General features: G+C 35.8%; 1 protein-coding gene across 6 annotated transcripts in view; it reads left to right on the forward strand.

The window, feature by feature from the left end:
- The window catches only part of MUSK (muscle associated receptor tyrosine kinase), an 85,734-nt gene that overhangs the window by 20,677 nt on the left and 43,493 nt on the right, over positions 1–21,564 (forward strand). For 2 of the 6 annotated variants that reach the window (XM_033123396.1, XM_033123392.1), the window contains exon 6: positions 15,502–15,531. The exons of 2 other annotated variants lie outside the window; for them this stretch is intronic. In XM_033123396.1, the coding sequence (XP_032979287.1) occupies positions 15,502–15,531 (30 nt within the window). Of the gene's footprint in view, positions 1–5,648; positions 5,679–15,501; positions 15,532–21,564 lie in introns of all 6 variants that reach the window. 2 more of the 6 variants (XM_033123395.1, XM_033123397.1) reach the window with 2 other exon arrangements.

Below are 21,564 nucleotides of genomic sequence, written 5' to 3' on the forward strand. Positions count from 1 at the left end.
CTGTTCTGATAAAAAATTAAACATAATTTTAAATGAAAAATATGATTACAATTAGAATTTGATGGATAAGTAATGGTATATTAGAGATAAAGAGATAATTCATGCATTAGAAGTTAGTTCTTCGAAATTTCAAATTCAGTGTGGAGAGACAGGAAAGATGAAATTATATTTAAGAAATAATTAAGGCTATGAACTACAGAAAGAGAGACTAGAGAAAATATAATAGGCTGTACTCAAAATCATGACTGGGAACTTGCCAACACTGATGAAAAACTTGTCAAGTGCAAGATGCATACCAAGTCCTGATCTGTAAAAATAAAAAGAAGATACATAAATCGTTTCACACGCAGATGCATCATAATGAATACCAAAGACAAAATGATGATCTTAAATTATTAAAGACAGATTACTTATAAAGGACAACAATTAGAATGACAGAAATAGAGAGGGTTTAGGGAAGCCAGCACTTTCAGCTATTCCTATAATTTGGTATAGCCTAGTGGAGGTCTTTTTGGGTATTTTGTTTTTTTTTTTAATAAAATCAAACTTTAAATTGTGTATAGATTTGTCTCAGTAATTTAACTCCTAATAATTTATCTAGAGAAAGTATTTACACAAATGTATGTTCAAGAATATCAAAAAGTGGGGCTAGCCCGGTGGCTCAGGCGGTTGGAGCTCCGTGCTCCTAACTCCAAAGGCTACCGGTTCGATTCCCACATGGGCCAGTGGGCTCTCAACCACAAGGTTGCCAGTTCAATTCCTCAAGTCCTGCAAGGGATGGTGGGCAGCGCCCCCTGCAACTAAGATTGAACAGGCACCTTGAGCTGAGCTGCCGCTGAGCTCCCAGATGGCTCAGTTGGTTGGAGCGCGTCCTCTCAACCACAAGGTTGCCGGTGGGATGGTGGGCTGTGCCCCCTGCAACTAGTAAACAGCAACTGGACCTGGATCTGAGCTGCGCCCTCCACAACTAAGATTGAAAGGACAACAACTTGACTTGGAAAAAAGGCCTGGAAGTACACACTGTTCCCCAACAAAGTCCTGTTCCCCTTCTCCAATAAAATCTTTAAAAAAAAGAAAAGGAAAAAAAAGAACATCAAAAAGTTATTTATAATAGCAAAAAAATTTTAAAGAATTTAAATTTGCATCAGTAGGGGACTGACAAAATATGTGATGAAATTCCATGTGGCCATTAAAAAAAATGAGATCAATCTGTACGTACTGACTTCTAAAATTATCCACCACATATATGACTTGGGTCTGTTTCCCATCTCTGAGCCTCAGTTTTCTTATCTCTAAAATAGGAGCAAAAAAACAGCACCTACCTGTTAGGTTGTTGCAATGATTACATGAATTAATATAGGTACAGTGTAAACACAATATAATTATTTGCTGTTTTATTATTATTTGTTTATAAGTACTTACATAGTGCTTACCATGTGCAAGGTAGAGTTCTACTTCTTTAGAAATATTAACTCATTGGAAATATTAATGTGTTCATTAGTGAAAAGTAGTTAAAGAACAGTGTTATGTCAACAAAATGAAAAGGCATCCTAATGATTGGGAGAAGATTTTTACCAATGATACATCTGATAGGGAGTTAACATCCAAAATTTATAAAAAACTTATACAACTCAACACTAAAAAAAACAGACAATTCAACTAACAAATAGACAGAGGACCTGAATAGACATTTCTCCAATGAGGACATATAGATGGCCAACAGACATATAAAAAGATGTTCAATGTCACTAATCATCAGAGAAATGCAAATGAAAACCACAATGAGTTATCACATTTTGATAGCCTGTCAAAATGGTTATCATCAATAAATCAACAAACAAGTGTTGGTGAGGCTGTGGAGAAAAGAGAACCCTCATGCACTGTTGGTGGGATTGCAAAGCGGTGCAACCCCTATGGAAAACAATTTGGAGTTTCCTCAAAAAATTAAAAATAGAACTACCTTAGGACCCAGCAATTTCCACTCCTGGGTATTTATCCAAAGAAATCCAAAGCACTAATTTGAAAAGCTATATGGACCCCTGTGTTTACTGTAGTGCTATTCACAATAGCCAAGATATGGAAACAACCGAAATGCCCATCAGTAGATGACAGGATAAAGAAATTGTGGTACATTTATACAATTGACCATTACTCTGCCATAAAAAGAATGAAATCTTACCATTTACAACAACATGAATGGCCCTAGAGGGTTATTATGCTAAGTGAAATAAGTCAGACAGAGAAAGACAAATACCATATGATTTTACTTACATGTGGAATCTTAAGAAACAAAATAAACAAATTATCAAAGCACAAACAAACTCATAGATACAGAGAACTGATGGCTGCCAGATGGGAGAGGGGTTAGTGGGCTGGGTGAAAAAGGTGAAGGGATTAAGAAGTACAAATTGGTAGTTACAAAATAGTCACAGGGTTATAAAGGACAGTATGGGGAATATAGTCAATAATATTGTAAGAACTATGTATAGTGTCAGATAGATACTAGACTTATCTGGGGGATCACTTGATACGCTATATAAATATCTAACCACTACCCTGTATACCTGAAACTAATATAAAATGATACTGAATGTCAACTATAATTTTTAAAAAATAATCATAGGGATATAAAGTACAGCATTGGAAATATAGTCAATAATATTGTAATAACTATGTACAGTGTCAGATAGGTAACAGACTCATTGGGGTATCACTTTGTGAGGTATATAAATGTCTAATCACTATGTTGTTTTGTATACCTGAAACTAATTTAAAAAATTGTAACAATAAAAAGTTTACAGGCAAAAGCAAATAAACAAATAGTGTTAATATATTATACATTAGAATACATATATCAAATTGTTAACAGTCATCATCTCTGCATATAGAATTACACAGGGGTTAACTTCTAACATATATTTTATATAGCTCTATATTTTTTGAGCTTTTTCAAAAGAGACCTTTATAATTAGGAAGAATTAATACATATATTTAGGCTTTGGAAAAAGTTATTTTTTCCAAACATATCACTTTTGATAAAAGTGACATCAACCTTTCTGTTCACTAGTTTGATATATATTTTTACTGTTCTGTTGCTCCATTCTGTTCTAGAACAACTGAGGGATAGGAAAAATTTGTCAAAGGCAATTAATCCCTATGTTGATTAGATATTCACAACATTTGGCTATTGGCAGAAGAATTAAGGTTGAAGGTGAGGTCCTAATGAACAGAATATGGAACATGCCATTTCCTCAGGGAAGGAATCAATCCATAAAAAAAGTAAGCTTGAGGCCCGCAAGAATAAGTAAGGGAGCCACCACGATGGAGTGGGAAGTGAAAAGATTCAGAGATCCAGAGCTGCTGGTGGGTTCTCTCCCCACGAGACTCGCCTTTCTCACTTATAGGCAGAAACCTGGAATTTATAATTTTATAGTGACTCAGAAGATCCAACACTAAAATTCAATTTGGATTCTGATTTCTCAGTGAACATTTTCTACACTTGGTTGGGTGTTATCATAAAGCAAGATAAAGGTAAGTTTCCACAGAAAAGTGAAGCACTACTAGGTGAGAACTATGTAGGTATAGTGATTTGACACTGGCAGGGGAGTCTCTGTGGTTTCCCAAATTCCATAGTCACCTGCAATGCAGAAAGGATTTGTTGATCTCACAACTGTGGAGGCTCTTTCTTTGAAAAGCTTAACCTCTGTGACAATGGGCTTTAGGAGCAGTTTCGTGGCAGGATGTAATGAGGGCCCAAGAAATCTATGTATCATATTTTATAGATTCTAATTTTTGAAATATTTTAAAATATTAAAATGGAAAGCATCTCAGAGTCATTGGTTTCTTACAATCACCATTGGCTAATTTTTGTTGTTGTTGTTTCTTTGTTGTGCATTTTAATATCTCTGAAACTGAGATTTGTCTTATTTGTCTTAAAGGCAATCAATCACACCTGGCTTGTGGCTTCTGCTTCTAGTAAGACCATTCCTTAGCTGTCTCCAAATGTGAGAATGAATATACAATGATAAAACAAAGATAAATCAATCATATTGGCTGATAAAGGTTTCCTTATATTAACTAGAAATGTTCCTTCTGCTTGAGATCATTTATTTTCATTAGTTCCTCATAGAGATGAAAGCATCATGTTCAGTAGCGTGATTCCATGTGGTCTTTCCCCAGCCCCCCAACATTTATATTTGCTGCATATTGGCTTTGTTAGATTGAAAACAGAGACAGAGTGACTTTCAGTGCCCTGTAGAAGGAATTCTCTTCTAAGTGAAGAGTCTGGTGTGTGTTTCTCCAATCTGCTTCATGTTCTATTAGGTATGGTGTGTATCCAAAGAATGATCAACGTATCTTTACTGAAACAGTTTTCTCCCGAGTACTCTAAAGGACAGAAAGACAGACACATGGCAGAGTGATAGGACAATGAAATGTCTTATCGCACTTTATGGAGAGGCTGCCATCATGGAGGCTTTAGATGACCTCTGAAGTGTAAGATTCTGATTTTACTTGTGTTTTTGACCAGAGGGATATTCGCCCTGTAAAAAATGTGCTTAATAAACACTACATCACAGAAATTAAATGCTTTTAATATGATAATGTAATTTCTTCTTGTTTTATAGCCAGAGGTCATTGTTACTAGTTTTTAAATCATTGGGAAAGATCCATTTAAAAATTTACAAATATAATTTTTTCGTATTTCCCTTATATTCTCACATATTTCCCTTGTATTTCCTTTATATTCTTTGAGTTACCTATTATGAAATGATTTATTTATTTGGAGCTGAGTGTGGATCTTACTACATTCAGAATCCTCCTTTGTGTATAGAAACTGGTTGAGTGTAGAATACTTAAGATCCAAATTAAAATAGACGGATGTTGGAATGTATTGGGCTCCCTGTTGATTGCATTTGCTATTACTTTGTTTACGCTTGGAGCTTTAAGCTATTAGGAAAAGATTGGGCAAAAGTGAAGCTGGAACCAAGGATGGTTTTCAGTCAGCAATACCAGTGGGAAGTGGTTGGCTGGCACCAGTACAAAGCTGCAAATGAAAGCCCTAGCAGCAGACAAAGAACAAGAACAGAGCCCTTTTAGGTAGAGTGTTATTGCAAGTTTCCCTAAGGTTTAAACAACTTCTCATTTGCATGGGGCCTCCAAAGCAGAAGCCTGTGTCAGCACTTGGGAGAGGCATTTTGGGGAGTGAGGATGGAAGGCCAGCCATTTGGCAAATTTAAGTGGCCTCTGTACACGAGTCTCCATCACTTGTCAGCACACTTGAGTACTGCCAGTCCATTGCTCAGTTGAAAGGCTTCACCACATGCCCTTAGGGTTGACCAGGTATATCGGAGGCATTTTTTTTTTTGAAGAATGTGTGCAGACATATGCAGTATATAAGACAACAAGTAGAATTCCAAACGACCAAATCAAATCATTAAATATGTATATAATATATACATATTATATAATATATATACCATATATGGTATGCAGGCAAATGTCAATAGATAAAACGATAAGATCAGGACTGGTTTCAAAAATGCTAGATTTCTGGCTGCCTTCTTTCCTTAGTGTGTCCAGAGTAGTGTAAGTGATCATGTAATGTTTACACAACATTTGATTCGCTTTTTCCTTTGTTTATGCTGCAGCTCTTAATATGACAAATGCCACAGAGAGAGGTATTTAACACCCCAAATGTGTGCTGTGCTCTCAGTGATTGCAATTTTAATCAAATTTGCAGTGGTCCTGTTCCCGGCATCAGTTCTACTTTGTGATGCCACTAACAGGTTTGATTTGCTGTCATGAGTACACTGTGTATTTAAAAGCCAAACAAAAGAAAAAGGCATAAACATTTGATATCCTGGGGGGCAATCAAGGGGAAAATTAAATCTGCATGATGAATAGGATGCATGCTCTAAGAAAAGAGTTTGACCCATTTGTTCTGACTTAAGGGGATATTATGTTGCATTCTCATCTGAAGAGTTCTGTAGTACTTTCAAGAAACAATGCTAAAGTGGTCCTTCTGTTGAAGAGTTATCAGTAAAGATCTCTAAGAAAAAAAAAGTTATATAATGATTATAGCACTTAGATAATAGTTTAAATTAAAAAACAGTTAGGCCCTCTTTAATTACAGGTTTGAAGAAAAATGTGCTTCAAAGATTTGCCTTAAATCATTTAAGATAATTGAATTATTCCATATAATGTTGACATATTGTTTGAAAGGCGATGTTGTGAGCTGAAATTTGCATACTCTAATTGAAGTAAGATTTTATTTCACTTTTTATGTATTAAAATGAGATGCACAAGTGCAAACATACATATACCAAAGAGGAAAAGTTCTTTCTCTTTAATGCATGAATTCCTCCAACAAAGATTCGTTGAGTGATTTTCCAGGCACTAGGCAAGACAGAGAAGGCCATGACTTCACTGGGCTTCATTTTGAAATGTAACTCTTTTGAATCATGCAAAGATATCAGGGAAAGCTATTAGAACTCTATGGTGATACGGAATTTGAATAATATTACATTCAGTTATTTCCTTCAGAAATCAAATATATGACTTTCAATTTTTAATTAATATAGTCATTTCCTCGAATGCATACAAGTTTCCATGACTATAGAAGGCATGCATATTCTAGAGGGAACTAAATGTTCTGGCCAATAACATAGACTCTAGACTCTTGAGAAAACTGTTTGGGCTCCAGAGTCTAGAGCAAACAGCCTTAGTACAAATCCTGGCTCCACCACTTACTACCTGTATAACTACAGGCAGTTCACTTACGTCTCTTTGTGCCTCAATTTCCCCACCTGTAAAATGGGGTGAATAATACACTTGATCTCATAAGTTGCAGGAGGATAAATTCAGCTAATGTACTTAAGGTTCTTACAAGAGTGCTTGGCACAGAGAAATCACTCAAATAATAGTTATCAATGTTAGTTCTAGGGCTAATGTAATTTCTATGCAACAAAAGCAATGATTTAAATACATGTGAAGACAATTGCAGCTCTTTATTCCATGTCTCATCTTTCTCTTTGAGGTTGAAGCAATACAAAGTTGAACAGCAAAAACTAAATTTTTATTTCAAATAGAGTAGATTTTGATTCACTTTGGTGCTGTCAGAAGAGGAATCATCAACTTTAAATTGGATTGGGCCCTAAAAGTCATATAATTCAATCCCTTACTTTACAGATAAGGAAACTTGAGACCAGAAATTACTACTTTGCTCAAGTTAGCAAGGAGCTCGGATGTCATGATCCCAAGGCGCAGATATCTTCCATTACCCCATTCTTGAGTCTTTCCTTTCACTATATTTATTCTGTGTAGATCAGTACTCTGAAGTGTTCACATGCTTTAGCATCAGATAAACCTGGGTGTTAATCCTGACTCTGCCACTCACTAGTTACGTGAGGTTGCATCATTTACTTAACCTCTGCAAGTGCATTTCCTCGTTTGTGAAATGGGGACACTGTCACTTAGAACATAGGGTTCTTAAAATGGACCAAGAGAGCATGTATCCAGTGTCTATGTGGTAGCTCTTTCATAAATATTGGCTGTTGTTGGTATTGTTGTCTGTTGTTTACATTGTTACAGAGCCGGATGATTCTACCCAGAGACTATTGCTGGTTAGGCTTCTCAAATTTCACAAACAGAATGTCAACATTACCAACTGCTTCTCTTGTTTCCAAAGAACATAAATCTACCCTCAATCAGCAATGCTTTGTACCTGCATTCTTGGTACTTGTATAGAGATTATAACTTCGAGTTGGCCCCACTGTGACAAGTGATATAAGGCAGCTTCTCTAAGAAGCTGTGTGAAGATGTACCTTTACTGGAAAACTAGAAAGGGCTGTTTAGAGTCAACCTGTCCAAAGAAAAATAGTATAACAACATGAAAGTCCAGGCAACCTTAGTGAATATCCTGAGCCTACATCATATTCTACTCACTAGAAAAACATCTATTTGGCAAAAATCTTACTGAAAATAGTGATCATTCCATCATACACTGCTCTGAAGTAAATCTCAAGTGAGAAATTGCTTTAAAATTTTAGGGGGAAATGGTCTCTTCTGAGAAACTGGCATTTTGTTTTCCTTCTTATGGAGAGAAATGTTTATTTTCTTTTGCCTCATTCTTTTGTGCTACCTGGCTTGTATCTCAGAATCCAATTTGATGTGCAAGTTACACTAAACCAACCAGAAGTCTCCTTTTCCCTGATATTAACGTGTTGTCATTTAATTTAATTTATTGTCACATCATTGATTATACGCACTTCAAAAATTCTATGGAAAGAGATGGAAATAATGAAACTGATGGATTAATGGAACTTTTCTTTCAAGGTAGTAGTTCTCAAACATCAGCGCAGACCTTATTATTAATAATAATGAGATCTAGGAGGCATTCCCCAGAGATTCAGATCAATAGGTCTGTGGTAAGGCCTTTTAACAATTTCCCAAATAGTCCTGATGTAGGTAGTAGTCAGTCTATGGACCACACTTTGAGAAACACTGACGTAAGGATTTCTACTTGGAATGTTTTTATTCCAGTTGAAGCTTGCAAATTTAAGGAGAAAGTTAGCGTATCTACAATTAGTAGGAGAAATGTTAGGGCAGCTTCAAATTTACTCATTTGTTGAGTGCCTACTGTACTCCATATAATGAGGTAATTCCTAAGGATACAAAGATAAATAAGACATGGCTTGTTTCTTGAAAAGTTTTCAAATATAGTGAGGAATATAGACATGTAAACAAGTAATTACAATAATTGAAGTTCAATATATTTGCAATGATAGAAGTTTGTAGGATACATACTCAGGAGGGGAAGAGGTAGTAAAAGGTCACAGAAAGCTTCAGAGAGGTGAGGTCCAACAGGGCTTTGATTGATAAATAGAAACCAGTTCATGGTACAGATCATATCACAATGAGAAATGGAAAAATGCAGATTTATCATGAGAGCACAGGCTGGCAGTACCTCATAATCAGGGAAAGAAAGGACTAGAGCATTTCTTATCTATTCATGTGTTACAAAAACCAGAATGAGCTGTGATTTGACTCACAGGCTAACACTGAGATTAGATTATACTCTATGGTATCCATTCTTGGACATAATTTTTAAATGAGTATATGTCTACCATCTTGTCTGCATAGAAACCTAGAGTTTGGAGGCCTATGGCCCTATTTGGGCACCTAGAATCCCATCTCAAAGGCCATGGAAATCCAATGCCACTTTAGACAACTGGGACCCTATGGGGTCACTTAAGATTAAGGTTTTGGCTCCTGTTTCTTTTCCCAGCTAAACAAAATTAAAAGTTAAAGAAATTAAGATTAAATAATTTCTGGTTTTTAATAAACTTTAGCTTCTTGACTGCTGTGAGAGCTCAGGTATCTTCCTTTTCATAAGAGTAAGTCAAAAATGTTATTTAAAAGTAAACTAAACTTTTGATAAATATACCATGATTATATAAGATGTTAATATTCGAGGAAGTCGAATGAAGGGTACTGGAACTCACTATGCTATCTTGCAACTCTCCTGGAAATCTAAAATTTAATTTCAAAACAAAACTCCTTTAAAAGGGTAAACTAAGAAAGGCTTCTGTTTTGGCAATTCAGCAGGCTAGCATCCTCTCCCGTTTAAAATCAGAAAAAATGATTTGTTTTGAAAGAATTGATTTGTTTTAAGAAAAAAGTGAATCAGAACTGAAGTCCAACTTTTTTGTGGGCTTATGGTTCAACTTCTAACATGTTTTCAGGGACCATTTTAACAAAATATTTTTATAGTTGCTCTATCGGCATCTGAGACTGAAATAAAAACAACTGAACTTCGTGTGGGCTCTGTTGGAATTAGTTGGTAAACACTTCGTGCTCACAGTCACTATTCACCCATCCCTATTTACAAGCTTGGAAATGTTATCATCTCAAAGGCCACAGAGATGATTCCAACCCAAGCCACTTGAGAGAATCATGATGTCACAGCGACAGGCAAGTCTTACTTTGAGAAGAGAGTGGCTGTTTGTGAGGGTCCTGTGTATGTTTTCTAAGGCAGCGTGCATTCTGGTGGCTTCTGAGATGGAGCCACAGTGGATAAACCTCCTCAAGCATAACTCTGCTTCAAAGGGGACAGAAATGTAAACAGTGGTGGCACACCAGGATTCCGGTATGTTTGCTTTAGCTACCAAGAAGTCAGGAAAGAAAAACCAGGTATTGACTTTGGTTTATCATTATGAATATCAGGTTTTCTTTTAATGAATGGAAAGCAAAAAGAAGAATCTGTTCAGAAACAAGTCCCACACAGCCTCGATGGGATTACTTTTCAAGCACTCCTGAGCCAATGCTTTTTTTAAGTAAAAAACAAAACAATTAAAATGACCCTTTTTGTTCTTTATAATGCTTGTCTTCTAACAGGCATCTCTGACTCAATAACTTCTAAATAGAATGCTAGATGAAACAAATGTAGCCTATTTATGAACAGATTCAAATAATCTAGTATTGATCGGCATCCATGTTTTAAAAACAGGGTCTGAAGAGTGGATTTCTCTTTCTCCAGAGTGATTCCTCTCTTTTCAGATAATTGAGCAATGGATGTCAGCACATGCTTTTAACACCCAGAAAAAGGGTACTCAACATGATCAATATCTGGAACGCAGCCAGCTAAGGGAGATTAAAATTTAAAATACAATAAAATTTAAAACCAACCCTTTTAAAAAGTCAGTTGGAGGAACAATTTTCATGAGTCAGAAGGATACTCTAGAGATAGAAATAGCTGAGAGAGAGAGGAGAGAGAGCGAGAGAGAGAGACAGAGAGAGAGAGACAGAGAGACAGAGAGACAGAGAGACAGAGAAGACCTGGCTTCAAAATTAGCCTTTAACCCTTCTAGTGTGTGTTAGCTGCCTATATTAATTAATTACTTTGTACAAATCATTTCATTTCATCGTCTCCATAATTCTATGAGTTGGGAACTGATATCTACATTTTCTGCATGAAGAAACTCAAGTTTAGAGAAACTGAACAGTAGCCCAATCAAACAGCTCGTAAGCAGTGCAGTGAAGATTCAAACCAGACCTGCCTGCCTGGATTGTTGTAAGGGTATGAGTATAACTGCAAAGAAAAACGACCCTAATAAACACAATTTTGATTTCCCAATGTCTAAGTATGTCCTTATAAAAAGCCTCAAATGGTTGTTCTTAGAGTACCAGACGGTCAGGGATTTATTTAAGAGATTGACTATGAAGAAAATGATAAACAATGCCATTTCATGAAGAGCAAGAATGTGCTACTTCAGCCTCTGTGCGACTTCAACTCTAGGTAGCTAAATTCCTATTATCTTCTTGGCACTCTTCACTCTTTCAGTCGAAAGAATGCAAAACTATCCCACACCGTCAGCCTGTTTTCTCTTTGGTTTTGTTTCTTTTTCTCCACAAGGTCTACCTGACCAGTATAATTTTACTAAATGCGTTCCTTTTATTTCTACCAGGGAAACTTGATGGCTTTCCCTCCTCCCATATCACAACACATTTCCCCACTAAATTCCTTCGCTAATCGATTAACACAGTGAATTGAGTAGGAAAAACGTATTTTTACCTTTCCTAGAATCAAATCACACACACGCAGACACACACACAGACACACACACACACACTCATGTTCAAAATCGAGGAGCTAGACCTTAATCAGTAGCAAGTATAAAAATGAATACTGCTTATGCATGCTTTGCAATGACCCGCCTATATTATTATATGACTGCAAATAAGAACTTACGCAAATTTACATTCACAGAGATAGAGAATTTAGAAAGAGTCTTTTATTCTTTGTATGAGATCGTATGTGTATGCCAGTTTCAGTTCCAGGTAAGTAAAGGGGGTAAGCAAGGGGTTCATAAGTGAGCAAACAGGATGGTGAACGGAGGCTAGCAAGCTTGGAAAAATGAAAATATTTGATGGATTTTTCAACCCCAGTGGATAGAAGTAGAAACTAGGTCTTATGGGTGACCTAGAGTATAAGGAAACCAGTTTGAGTTTGATTTAGAGCATATTCTTTTTCTTAAACAGAGCTGTTTAAAATGGGTTGCTATGATAATATTAAGTTGCCCGTAAATCAAAGTATTCAAGAAAATGATGGATATACTATTTAACTTGGATGTTGACTATCTCAGATTATTCAAAAAAGAGAAGTCTCTGATTCCCTATTATAAATATCCTACTGAACAATCCCAAGAATGCAGAGAAGGAAAATTCATCATTAATCTCTCTCTCTTTTTTAAAGAGATTGTGCTGGATTTTAGGGGAGAAAAACAAAAAAAAAACAACAACAGAAGTAAAGTATGATATGCTGCTCCCTTCCCAAACCCGCCCCCCCCAAAGATTACAAATCCATTTGAAAGACAAGATCGTGGATGCATTACACACAAAGCAGTTAAATGAGAATTTAGCAATTAAATGGGAATAAAGACCATGAAGCAGAAAATTTAAAAATTTATAAGTGGTAAAACAATAAATTCAGAAGTCAAGAGGGATCACAGTCTAGGCAAGCAGGATATATGGAAAAACCAGGACTACAGTTTGACCTGGGAATGACAATCTCATACACTGAATGGGTGTGCTCAAGCTTAAATAGATTTTGCAGATTATGCTTGCATTATTGTCTCTAATTTAAAGTAACCTCAGTTGTGTGTGAATGTGTATACATATGTGTGCATATTAATACATAAACATATATAAATATATATATGTATAAAGATTTATATTTGCATTTATGCATGGAAAGACATTTTAAGAGTCTGTGTATGAAAATGTAATTTCTGATAAAACTAAGCCTCATCCGAGGAAAAGGGCAAATCTTAGATACTCCTTTAGCTCTTGAGTTGGTTCTATGTATCTGCAGTGAAGGAAATGGCTGCATTCTTTCAAAACTTTGCACTGCTTCCAATTCCAAACAAACCAAGCAAAAGGAACAATAGCCACAATAACAACAAAGTGAAAACTAGCAAAGAAAAATCAGCATTATCCTCAGAGTATAATACACTGAGTACAGCCTAGGAAAAGATCCCTGGAGCAAAACTGAAAGGAAACTCAGAATTTTCCTGCACTTGCTCCAGAACCTTAGCAAGAGTAGTGGAAGAACAGTAAAATGATGAGTGAATCTGATTCTCAAAACTTACGGAGGCCCTTCAACATTAGTAGAATAAAATTTTGGAGTTATAGCAGCTAGGGAATAAGACACTTCCTGTATGAGTCCCACGCCCATCTTAGCTTCTTGTAAATAGTTATTTTGCTGGCAAAAAAAAATGATATTATATTTTCCAAGCTGGGAAATAATAAGCACAATTGTGCTGAGGTACTAGAAAGAAATGCCAGCCCAAAGGTATTCAAGTGCAATTTTTCAGGCCTAGCCTGGTCCAACCATGGACCTTCATTTATTTCTTCTGATTAAGGTCTGTGTTACAAACAGGGGATCTCTGTAGTTTTTCAAATGTCCAGTTGACCAGTTGTAAGTACAGGAAAAACTCATATTTATCCAATACTTATGCTTTACCAGACACTGTTAGGGATGGTGTAAAAAAAACAATTGCTTTGTTTAGAGCTACATTCGACAGATAACCTCTGCATCTACTTTAACAACCACAAATGTATTCAATCTAGAACAAAATAACTCCAAACCTATAGGAAAGTTTTATACATTTATTTATGCCCAATTTTTGAGGGCATGCCCAGAAGCTAGATCTCAATGCATTGAGAAAATGCTCCAAAGAAGGGCAGTTTTGCAGCTTATTTTATACATTAAAATTGAAGGAGAAAACATAAGGAAGGTACATGAAATCCTTTGGTGGTAGATTAAGGAGATGGGAGAAAGTAAAGTGAGGAAATCTCTTGGATTAGATAAAAAGCAAAATGGAGATACACATACTTCTTTTATACTGGTGGGTGCAGGATAGTTAATAATTAGAGATGGTATGCTGGGTACAAGATAGCAATGAGGGGTTCTGTGCTCTGGTGCCTGTGGTTGTGCCCTGAGAAGTCTAGAAAAGAAAATTACTCTGACATTTCAAAGGTATGTCATCCTAGATTCATAAGAACAGTGCACAGGGCTCACGTAAGGTCAAGATTGGCCTTTGCTAAGGAAGCTATAAGCCTGGGACCTGACTACCCACCCAGTGGAATTTATGATCAGACCATCCTGTGTGGTTCCTTTCTGTCACTGAACTTGTCAGGCCTGCCATGTGTCCCCCTGAGCATGTCAGGTTTATTACATAACCCCTCTTTGGTTCACAGAAACTTTAAGTAGTCTTTGACCTTAATACTTAAAATAAGAACGTGCCACTGACTTTGTTGGTGAAAGTAGGAAAAGTCCAGACAGAGTAAAGTCTAAATAGGAAATTATAATGCACTTAAATTGAAGGGGATTGGCTGTTAAATGTAAAAATGAGGACTTCTCACTACGATGCTAAGTAGAACAGACAATTTGAGGCTCTAAAAAATTTCTGGCTTTGCACCTGCAACATATCTGTGAGTCGCAGATTCCTTGTCTGGAAAATGGGCTGAATAATATAAATTATGCACAATCACAGGGATATGGCCAGGGTAAAATGAGATAATGTATAATGTATGAAAATATCCATAATCTGTGACGAACTATGCAAATATATTCTTACCGTTAAATGTAGTTAACGATACCATTGCTGTTTTATACTTCTAAACACATGTTGCAATTAGCTTTCACTAGTTCGAAGAAAGGTCTAAATTGCTATGAACAAATAAACCTTCCCAGAAAGAAAAATAGAACTCCATGCAGGATCTACATCTGACACGCTTATAGTAAACACTTTGGAACAATTAATTGTTGTCTCTTTTCCAGGATTTTTTTTTTAATTTATAAATTCTCAATTCTGCATAACCCATTTAGACATTTTTACATTTTTTCTTTATAGCTTATTTCACTGGTAGTTTCCTAGAAGATAGTGATCTGCTCCTCTCTGCTCTCTGAGCAGAGGAGAGAATGTCTGTTGGTGACAGGCTCTGCTCTGCAGAAAACCCCTAATCCTCTGTTTACCACAACATGAGGCTATTGCCATAGAAATGATAGCTGAGATCCCAGATTCAACATCACTGACTTCACAGCAGGGCCTTGTAAGAGGCAAAGCCAAGTTAACAAGGGGAAACACAATTTGTAAGAATAGTAGGCAGTCTGTTGCCTTGAAAGAAAGGGGAATTGTCAGCATTAAAATAAAAATGCATGAATAACTCTGTTGTTGGGTATGCTGTAGTTTATTTTCTGTGTAGTATCTGACTAAAAGTAATAATTTGAAATTTTATTTCATTTAATAGTTTGCTTTTAAAATGCCAGCAGTTTCTCTTGATTGCATTTGTTTCTGACTGAAATAAGGAATAAGCAGATTTAATTAATCTTGTTGCACAATTGATATTTCTGTGGTCCAAGATTTCCCTTTTCATGATGTGTTGTTTTTGTTTGTGTGTCTATTGTATTTGTTTGTTTTGTCTTGTTTCTATTAATAGAAGAAAGTGAACCTGAGCAAGATAATAAAGGTATTTTTTTCTTTCTTCTGCACTGTTTCTTTTTAAATGTGTTGTTCTATTCATTGATTATTTCTGCTGACGTTATAAACAACTCTAAGTGCCATTATTTTGTTAGAAAATACAAATGATGTTAATATGGTGAATATTAAATCAGCATTTAACAGCATTATTAGATAAGCTGCTTTATTACATACTTATTGGACCATTTATCTTCTATTAAAAAAAGATGAGTCAACATAATGTTTAAACTTAGTATGCCAAATTCTGAAAATGCAACAAAGTGAAATACATAAGTCAGTATGAGAATATAAATCTCACACAGATTGGAAAGAAAGTTACACTTTGACTAAAAGCCTTTTTTTTTTCTTTTCCTTTTTTTTTTTTTTTGATGGGGATAATGTTACAATTTTTGGAGAAATGTAAAATGTCAATGTGCCAGATTAGGTTTTTATTATTACTACTTCAAGAGGACAATTATGTACTACTACTCCAAACCAAACCAATCAAACTTAAATTAATTTTAATTGTACACAGATTATATATATATATATATATATATATATATATATATATATATATATATATATAATATATATATGTATTATATATATATAAAATATAATATATACATATTAAAAAATGTTTAGAGGAGAGTGGCTGGAAATTGAGTTTGTTTGGGAAAAACCCTACTGTAGAATAAGAGTTTTCCTTCCAAGAAAGCACCTTCCATCTTAATTCAGACTCAAATTATGTGCTGTTCTAACCTAAACTTTTGTATTTTTTGAATGAAATTCACAAGCCCTCATATAATATAGTTTGGCTCAAGGAATAAACCTTAGGTCGGTATTATTTGAAACAGCACCTCCTTTATCTTAGTTACTCAAATAAGATATTTGAGAGGTTTCCCTATTTCTAAATAACAGGCTGCTTACAACTAAATTTAGATAAAATCCTTTCACTTGCTCCTGTGTAATTTTTCTTAGTTTAGTTTAGTTTTTGCTTATGTTTGTTTTCAATTTACTCCTATCAATCATTGCTGGCTTAAATCAAGTAACCTTAAAAACCTCTTTAAGAGAAACTAGAAAATAATAAAGAACACGAGGAAATAAAATCCATGTGAGCTCATTGTGTCCTTTGAAATCATTGCTCAGAAACAGAATTTACAAAAGACTTAAGTATTCCTGTGGTCTTATTCCCTTACCAAGAAAAGAGACGTAATGCATCGCAAGCCAAACTGCTCATTAATTTCAGGACTTAATTTGGATCTGTTGCCCATTAGGCTTTCCATTACACACTATTGCAATTTCAGAGTGAATAATGGCTCTATCTCCTTATCACAAATTCATATTACCCCTTAAAGTGATAATCAATAATAAAACTTATTATGTCATTGAAAGTGCTTTGAAAAATGGAGTGGAGAGAGAATAGAATATGGTTATTATAAAGGGCTTTGGAATCACTGGCTGCTTAAGCCCATTTTGAAGGTAAGAATCTCAATCTGCAGTTAGCACTGTTAACTTTTCCAAAAGAAATTAAAGGTCCAAACTCATGAATACCATGAGAAAAAGCCCCTGGATAGACTGCCCTTGTCTGTTTTGTACGTTGGAGATGAACAATGGGAAAGCAAGTGGGAAAGAGCTTATGCCGAATTGGATACTGATGGATAAGACTATCTATTGAAGGAAGATTCGATCACTTTTTTCTTTAAAAATCCATATCAAAACATTTGTAAACAATGAAACAATATGGAATCAATAATAGACAAGTACTTCCTTATTACATAAAGAAAAAAAAACCAGTTGGAAACATTTTCCAAATTACTAAGTAACGTCATACCCCTTCTATGAAGAAGCTTGTTTATGTAACAGAAATACTTCTCTATAGTCTTTCATGCAAATAAAATGCAAGTAGGGATATTCAATGGACATTTTACTTGATGTGAAACATATCACATTACTTTTACAATTGATGACCTAGAATGTATTTTTAGTTTGTGGCTACCACTAAAAGAATGGGAATTTATTATTGAATTATGCCTAAGTTTGTTATTACAGGTGCATTATTATCCATGGAGGTTAGTCTGGCATTGTTTTTTTTAATTGCAACTGGCTTTATTGTTTTCAATGTTTGATAAATGTGGTGGAATTTCTTTCACCAAGCCTTCATCTTTTATGCTTGGAACTGGCAACAAATACAAATGGGTATAAAAATATCAGCTTTACTGCTGATAAAACTGGATTGAAAAATAAAGCTTTCTATTCCTTCATCCAAGAAATAGACTAACATAACTTCTGTTTTCTTATCCTCCTCAGCCCCTTGCTACCCTTCCACCTTTCACCCCGGGTTGTAGGACAGAGAAGCCCTGAACTGGGGGACTTACTTATTGCACATTAACCTAATACCCTTCTTGTTTGAAGGGTAACTGGGAGAATGATGGCCCAGAGAGGGCTGTGATAGTCATAACATGTACAAGTCCCTTTCTCCAACCTCAACAATCAGAGGAATCATTCATTCATTCATTCATTCATTCATTCATTCTTCATTCCTCATTCAACAAATATTTATGAATGCCTACTGTGTGCCATGTAGGATTCTGGATCTATCTATCTATCTATCTACCTACCTACATACCTATCTACCTGTGTACCTATCAATCAGCCTGTGTTAATGAACAAAACAAGCTCTACCCTTGTGATGCTTACATTTCAAGGAAAGAGATAGCCAAAAAACAAACAAACAAATGAATCAATGGTTAAGACAGGATGCTATGACAAAACATAAATAAGGATAAGGTGATGGGTCAGAAAGCATTATGGTAAGGAGACATTTGAGTTGAAACCCAAAAGACATTTGCAGCCTACTTCGAGGAAGGGAAACTGGCAGGAAGGGTGGAAGCTATGTTTCAGTATTGAAAAAAGGGGGCAAGTTTCTATTTTATCCTTTGGCAAGTATGTGGGAGTGGAGGAGAGACCAGCTTCCCTTTTTACTCCTGGCTTTTTTTCCCTTCGTAACTCATTGTTCTTAACAATAAAACCCATCATCAGCTAAGGGTATATCTGTCCCCTTGGAGGAGGAGACCAGCAGTTTGTCAGCACACTCTCACATTCATGAAGCCACCTGCAATGCCAATAGTGTTCCATTATGTCCCCTTCTGTGCTCCACTGGACCTCCCAGAAGGTTCTGGGACAGAGCAGTACATTAATTAACTCTAAGACCACGTTGAACTCCAGAATGATAACTGACTCTGTTTTATTTACCATCTCACATTATGCTTAGCTGTGTTGTGCAATATGTATGGATCATCATCAGAGGTTTTGCAGTGAGCCCAAATGATATTCCAGACAAAAGGAGGAAAAGAAAGCTGTCAATTACAACAAAATAAACCCTCCCTTATTATTAAATTTCCAGGAAGAATTTAAAGTTCCCAAATGAAAACTCTTCCATTTATAAATTAAAGGGAAAAAAATCTAGATTTCATTCTTTCCTAATTTCTTATCCCTCTCACCTTCAGCCAGAGGCTCTCATTCAGGTTCAGGGAAACCGTCAGTGTTATCTTCAATGGCTGATGGCTACAGTTTTAGAGCACCTGTGAGATTGAAATAATCCCACTCCCAGTATCTCTAGGATCCTGCTTTTTAAAGATTCTCGGAGGCAATGGGACCCATAAAATGATCATTTTAGTAGTCTCACGCTCCAACAATTTAGGACACACAAGTATAATAACCCCAACCCCTACAAGAGTTGTTTCAACCAAATAATGAACGTGGACTCAATTATGGTGCGCAATCTAGGTCTCCATTATTGTTGCCAGAAAACATTAGAAAAGAGGAGATAACCTGGGTTCGCCCTTACTAGGGTGCCAGTCAGTCTGTGCTACTTGTCAAGGGTCCACAACCTGTGAAAGCTAAATTGGGAGAAATCTATCGGGTGCTCAGATGGAGCATCATGTTTGTCACTCTGGAGGACATGTACACTGCCTCCTAGCTAGCTTATCTTCTTGAGAAATTTAGAATTTCCAAAGGGGCCAGCGTCTGTCACCTAATGTTGATTGATTTTCCTTCAGACCCATCTAGCATATTTGCAACACTTTATTTACTATTTCACCTTTGAGCCTTGTTTTTCTGGAACTTCAATAGACGTGTAGCCTTCACTCTCTCTTTTCAGAAGGCATTTTCAGGCTTGACTACCAGGACTGGCTCCATAATTTGTGAATCAGGTGCAAATGACAATGCAGGGCCCCTAGTTCAAAAATCACTAATAATTTCCAGACACAGCGGAAAATTAAAGCAACCATGAGGCCCTCTAGGTACATTGCTCTGTGGGAATACACAGGTCCCTCGCTCTTGGAGCAGACTAGGCTGACCACAATAGCTATTGCCACTCCTCTTGCTATGGCTGCAGATATTGCCTGCTAGGGAAAATTTACCCTGAGTCCCACATTTTGTTTCAAGTTAGCATCATGCCCCATAGAGTTCTGATCTAAAACTGTTGTGGATATTTCTGAAGCTCTTAGGACTGATACCTCTGCCAAATGTTTCTCCTCAGAAGCCTACCTTTCTTCAGGTTTTAGGTTTTTCTAGAACTTATGCTATTTCAATGGCAGAAGTATGTGTCCTAGCACATGTTTTTTTCTGGTGCTGTGGGGTAAGCTCCATTGCAATTATTTTTTAAATTGTAATGCTATTATACAATTTTCAATCTTATAAATAAGTAGATACAATAATATAGTAAGTTCCCATGTTCCTATTCCACAACAGCAATAATGACCAATAGTCTACCATTTTTGTTTCATCTCTCCCACTACTATTTTATCGCTGAGCAGGACACCGATTGCCACTCCTCTTGCTATGGCTGAAAATCCCAGACATTAATTCAATCGATCCATATGAACTATAATGTAAGGAGTTTACTTTTTTGTTTAACATAATCACATAACCATTTTCATTACCCACACATCCCCAGTTAACACTAATTTCTTAATTACCCTTTATTACCAGGACGGTGCAATTTTTATCTTATTGTATTAAAAAAAATGTCTTTTTTACACCTGAATTGTTGAAAACAATCTAAACAAGATCCACATATTACATTTGGGGTTATGCCCCTCAAGTCTTTTTCAATCTCTAATGGTTCCCTCTTTCTTTTTTTCCCGATGCCATTCATTTGTTGAGGAAACAAAATAATTTGCTCTGTAGAATTGACTATATTCAGTATTTGATTGAATTGTATCCCCACAGTGTTGTTTACCATGTTTCTCAACCCTCTATTTTTTGTAGGTTGGCAATTAGACCTCAGGACTTACTTAAAATCAGGCTCAATTTTGTTTTTTCTGGAGAGGAGGAGCAGATTCAGTTGCATTAAGATACTTGATTCACTTTTTTAAAAAACCACAAGTTGCCTTGAAGTTAGCACCTTTCTTGCTTTTCCTTTCTCCTGGCTTTTGAGCCCAATATTTGTATTTCTAGCATGCTTTTCTAAATTCCATCTCTTAGAGTCTTCAATATCAAAAGATAGAAAGTTGAATAAATCTGAATGTGCAAATCTGAAATTAGAATCCAATTGCTAAAAGCACCCAATTGTCAAACAAATCATATATTCCTTTACCTCCTTGAATCATGCAATCTTTTTTAAGAGGTATTAAAAAATCAGATCAACTTCTAACACAGCTCTGAACTTGATCTATTCTTGTCCTGTATATCTCCTGTCTAGTATATACAGGTACTGTCTCCCCTGTACTTTCCTTTAGAATCCAAACTCTACAAATTTCAGTTAACTAGAAGAACTAAGCTTTAAAGAATTGCGTTAATTCGGGTTTCTTAGTCTAATATTATTTTTTGAACTTAAGTTCTGGGTGGGAAAATGCAAGGACACAAAATATTATATTTACAGTATAATGGGCAATTTAATGGTTTAACGAACACTGATTTGAAGTCAGAAAACTTGAGTTCACGTTTCTCACCCATCAGTTTTTTCTTAGCTAGGGAAAAAAACTTAAATTAACCGAGATTTAGTTTCTTCATCTATTTAATAAAAGCAGGAATC

Source organism: Rhinolophus ferrumequinum, chromosome 12, assembly GCF_004115265.2.
Source record: "Rhinolophus ferrumequinum isolate MPI-CBG mRhiFer1 chromosome 12, mRhiFer1_v1.p, whole genome shotgun sequence".
In the NCBI taxonomy this organism is placed as follows: domain Eukaryota; kingdom Metazoa; phylum Chordata; class Mammalia; order Chiroptera; family Rhinolophidae; genus Rhinolophus; species Rhinolophus ferrumequinum.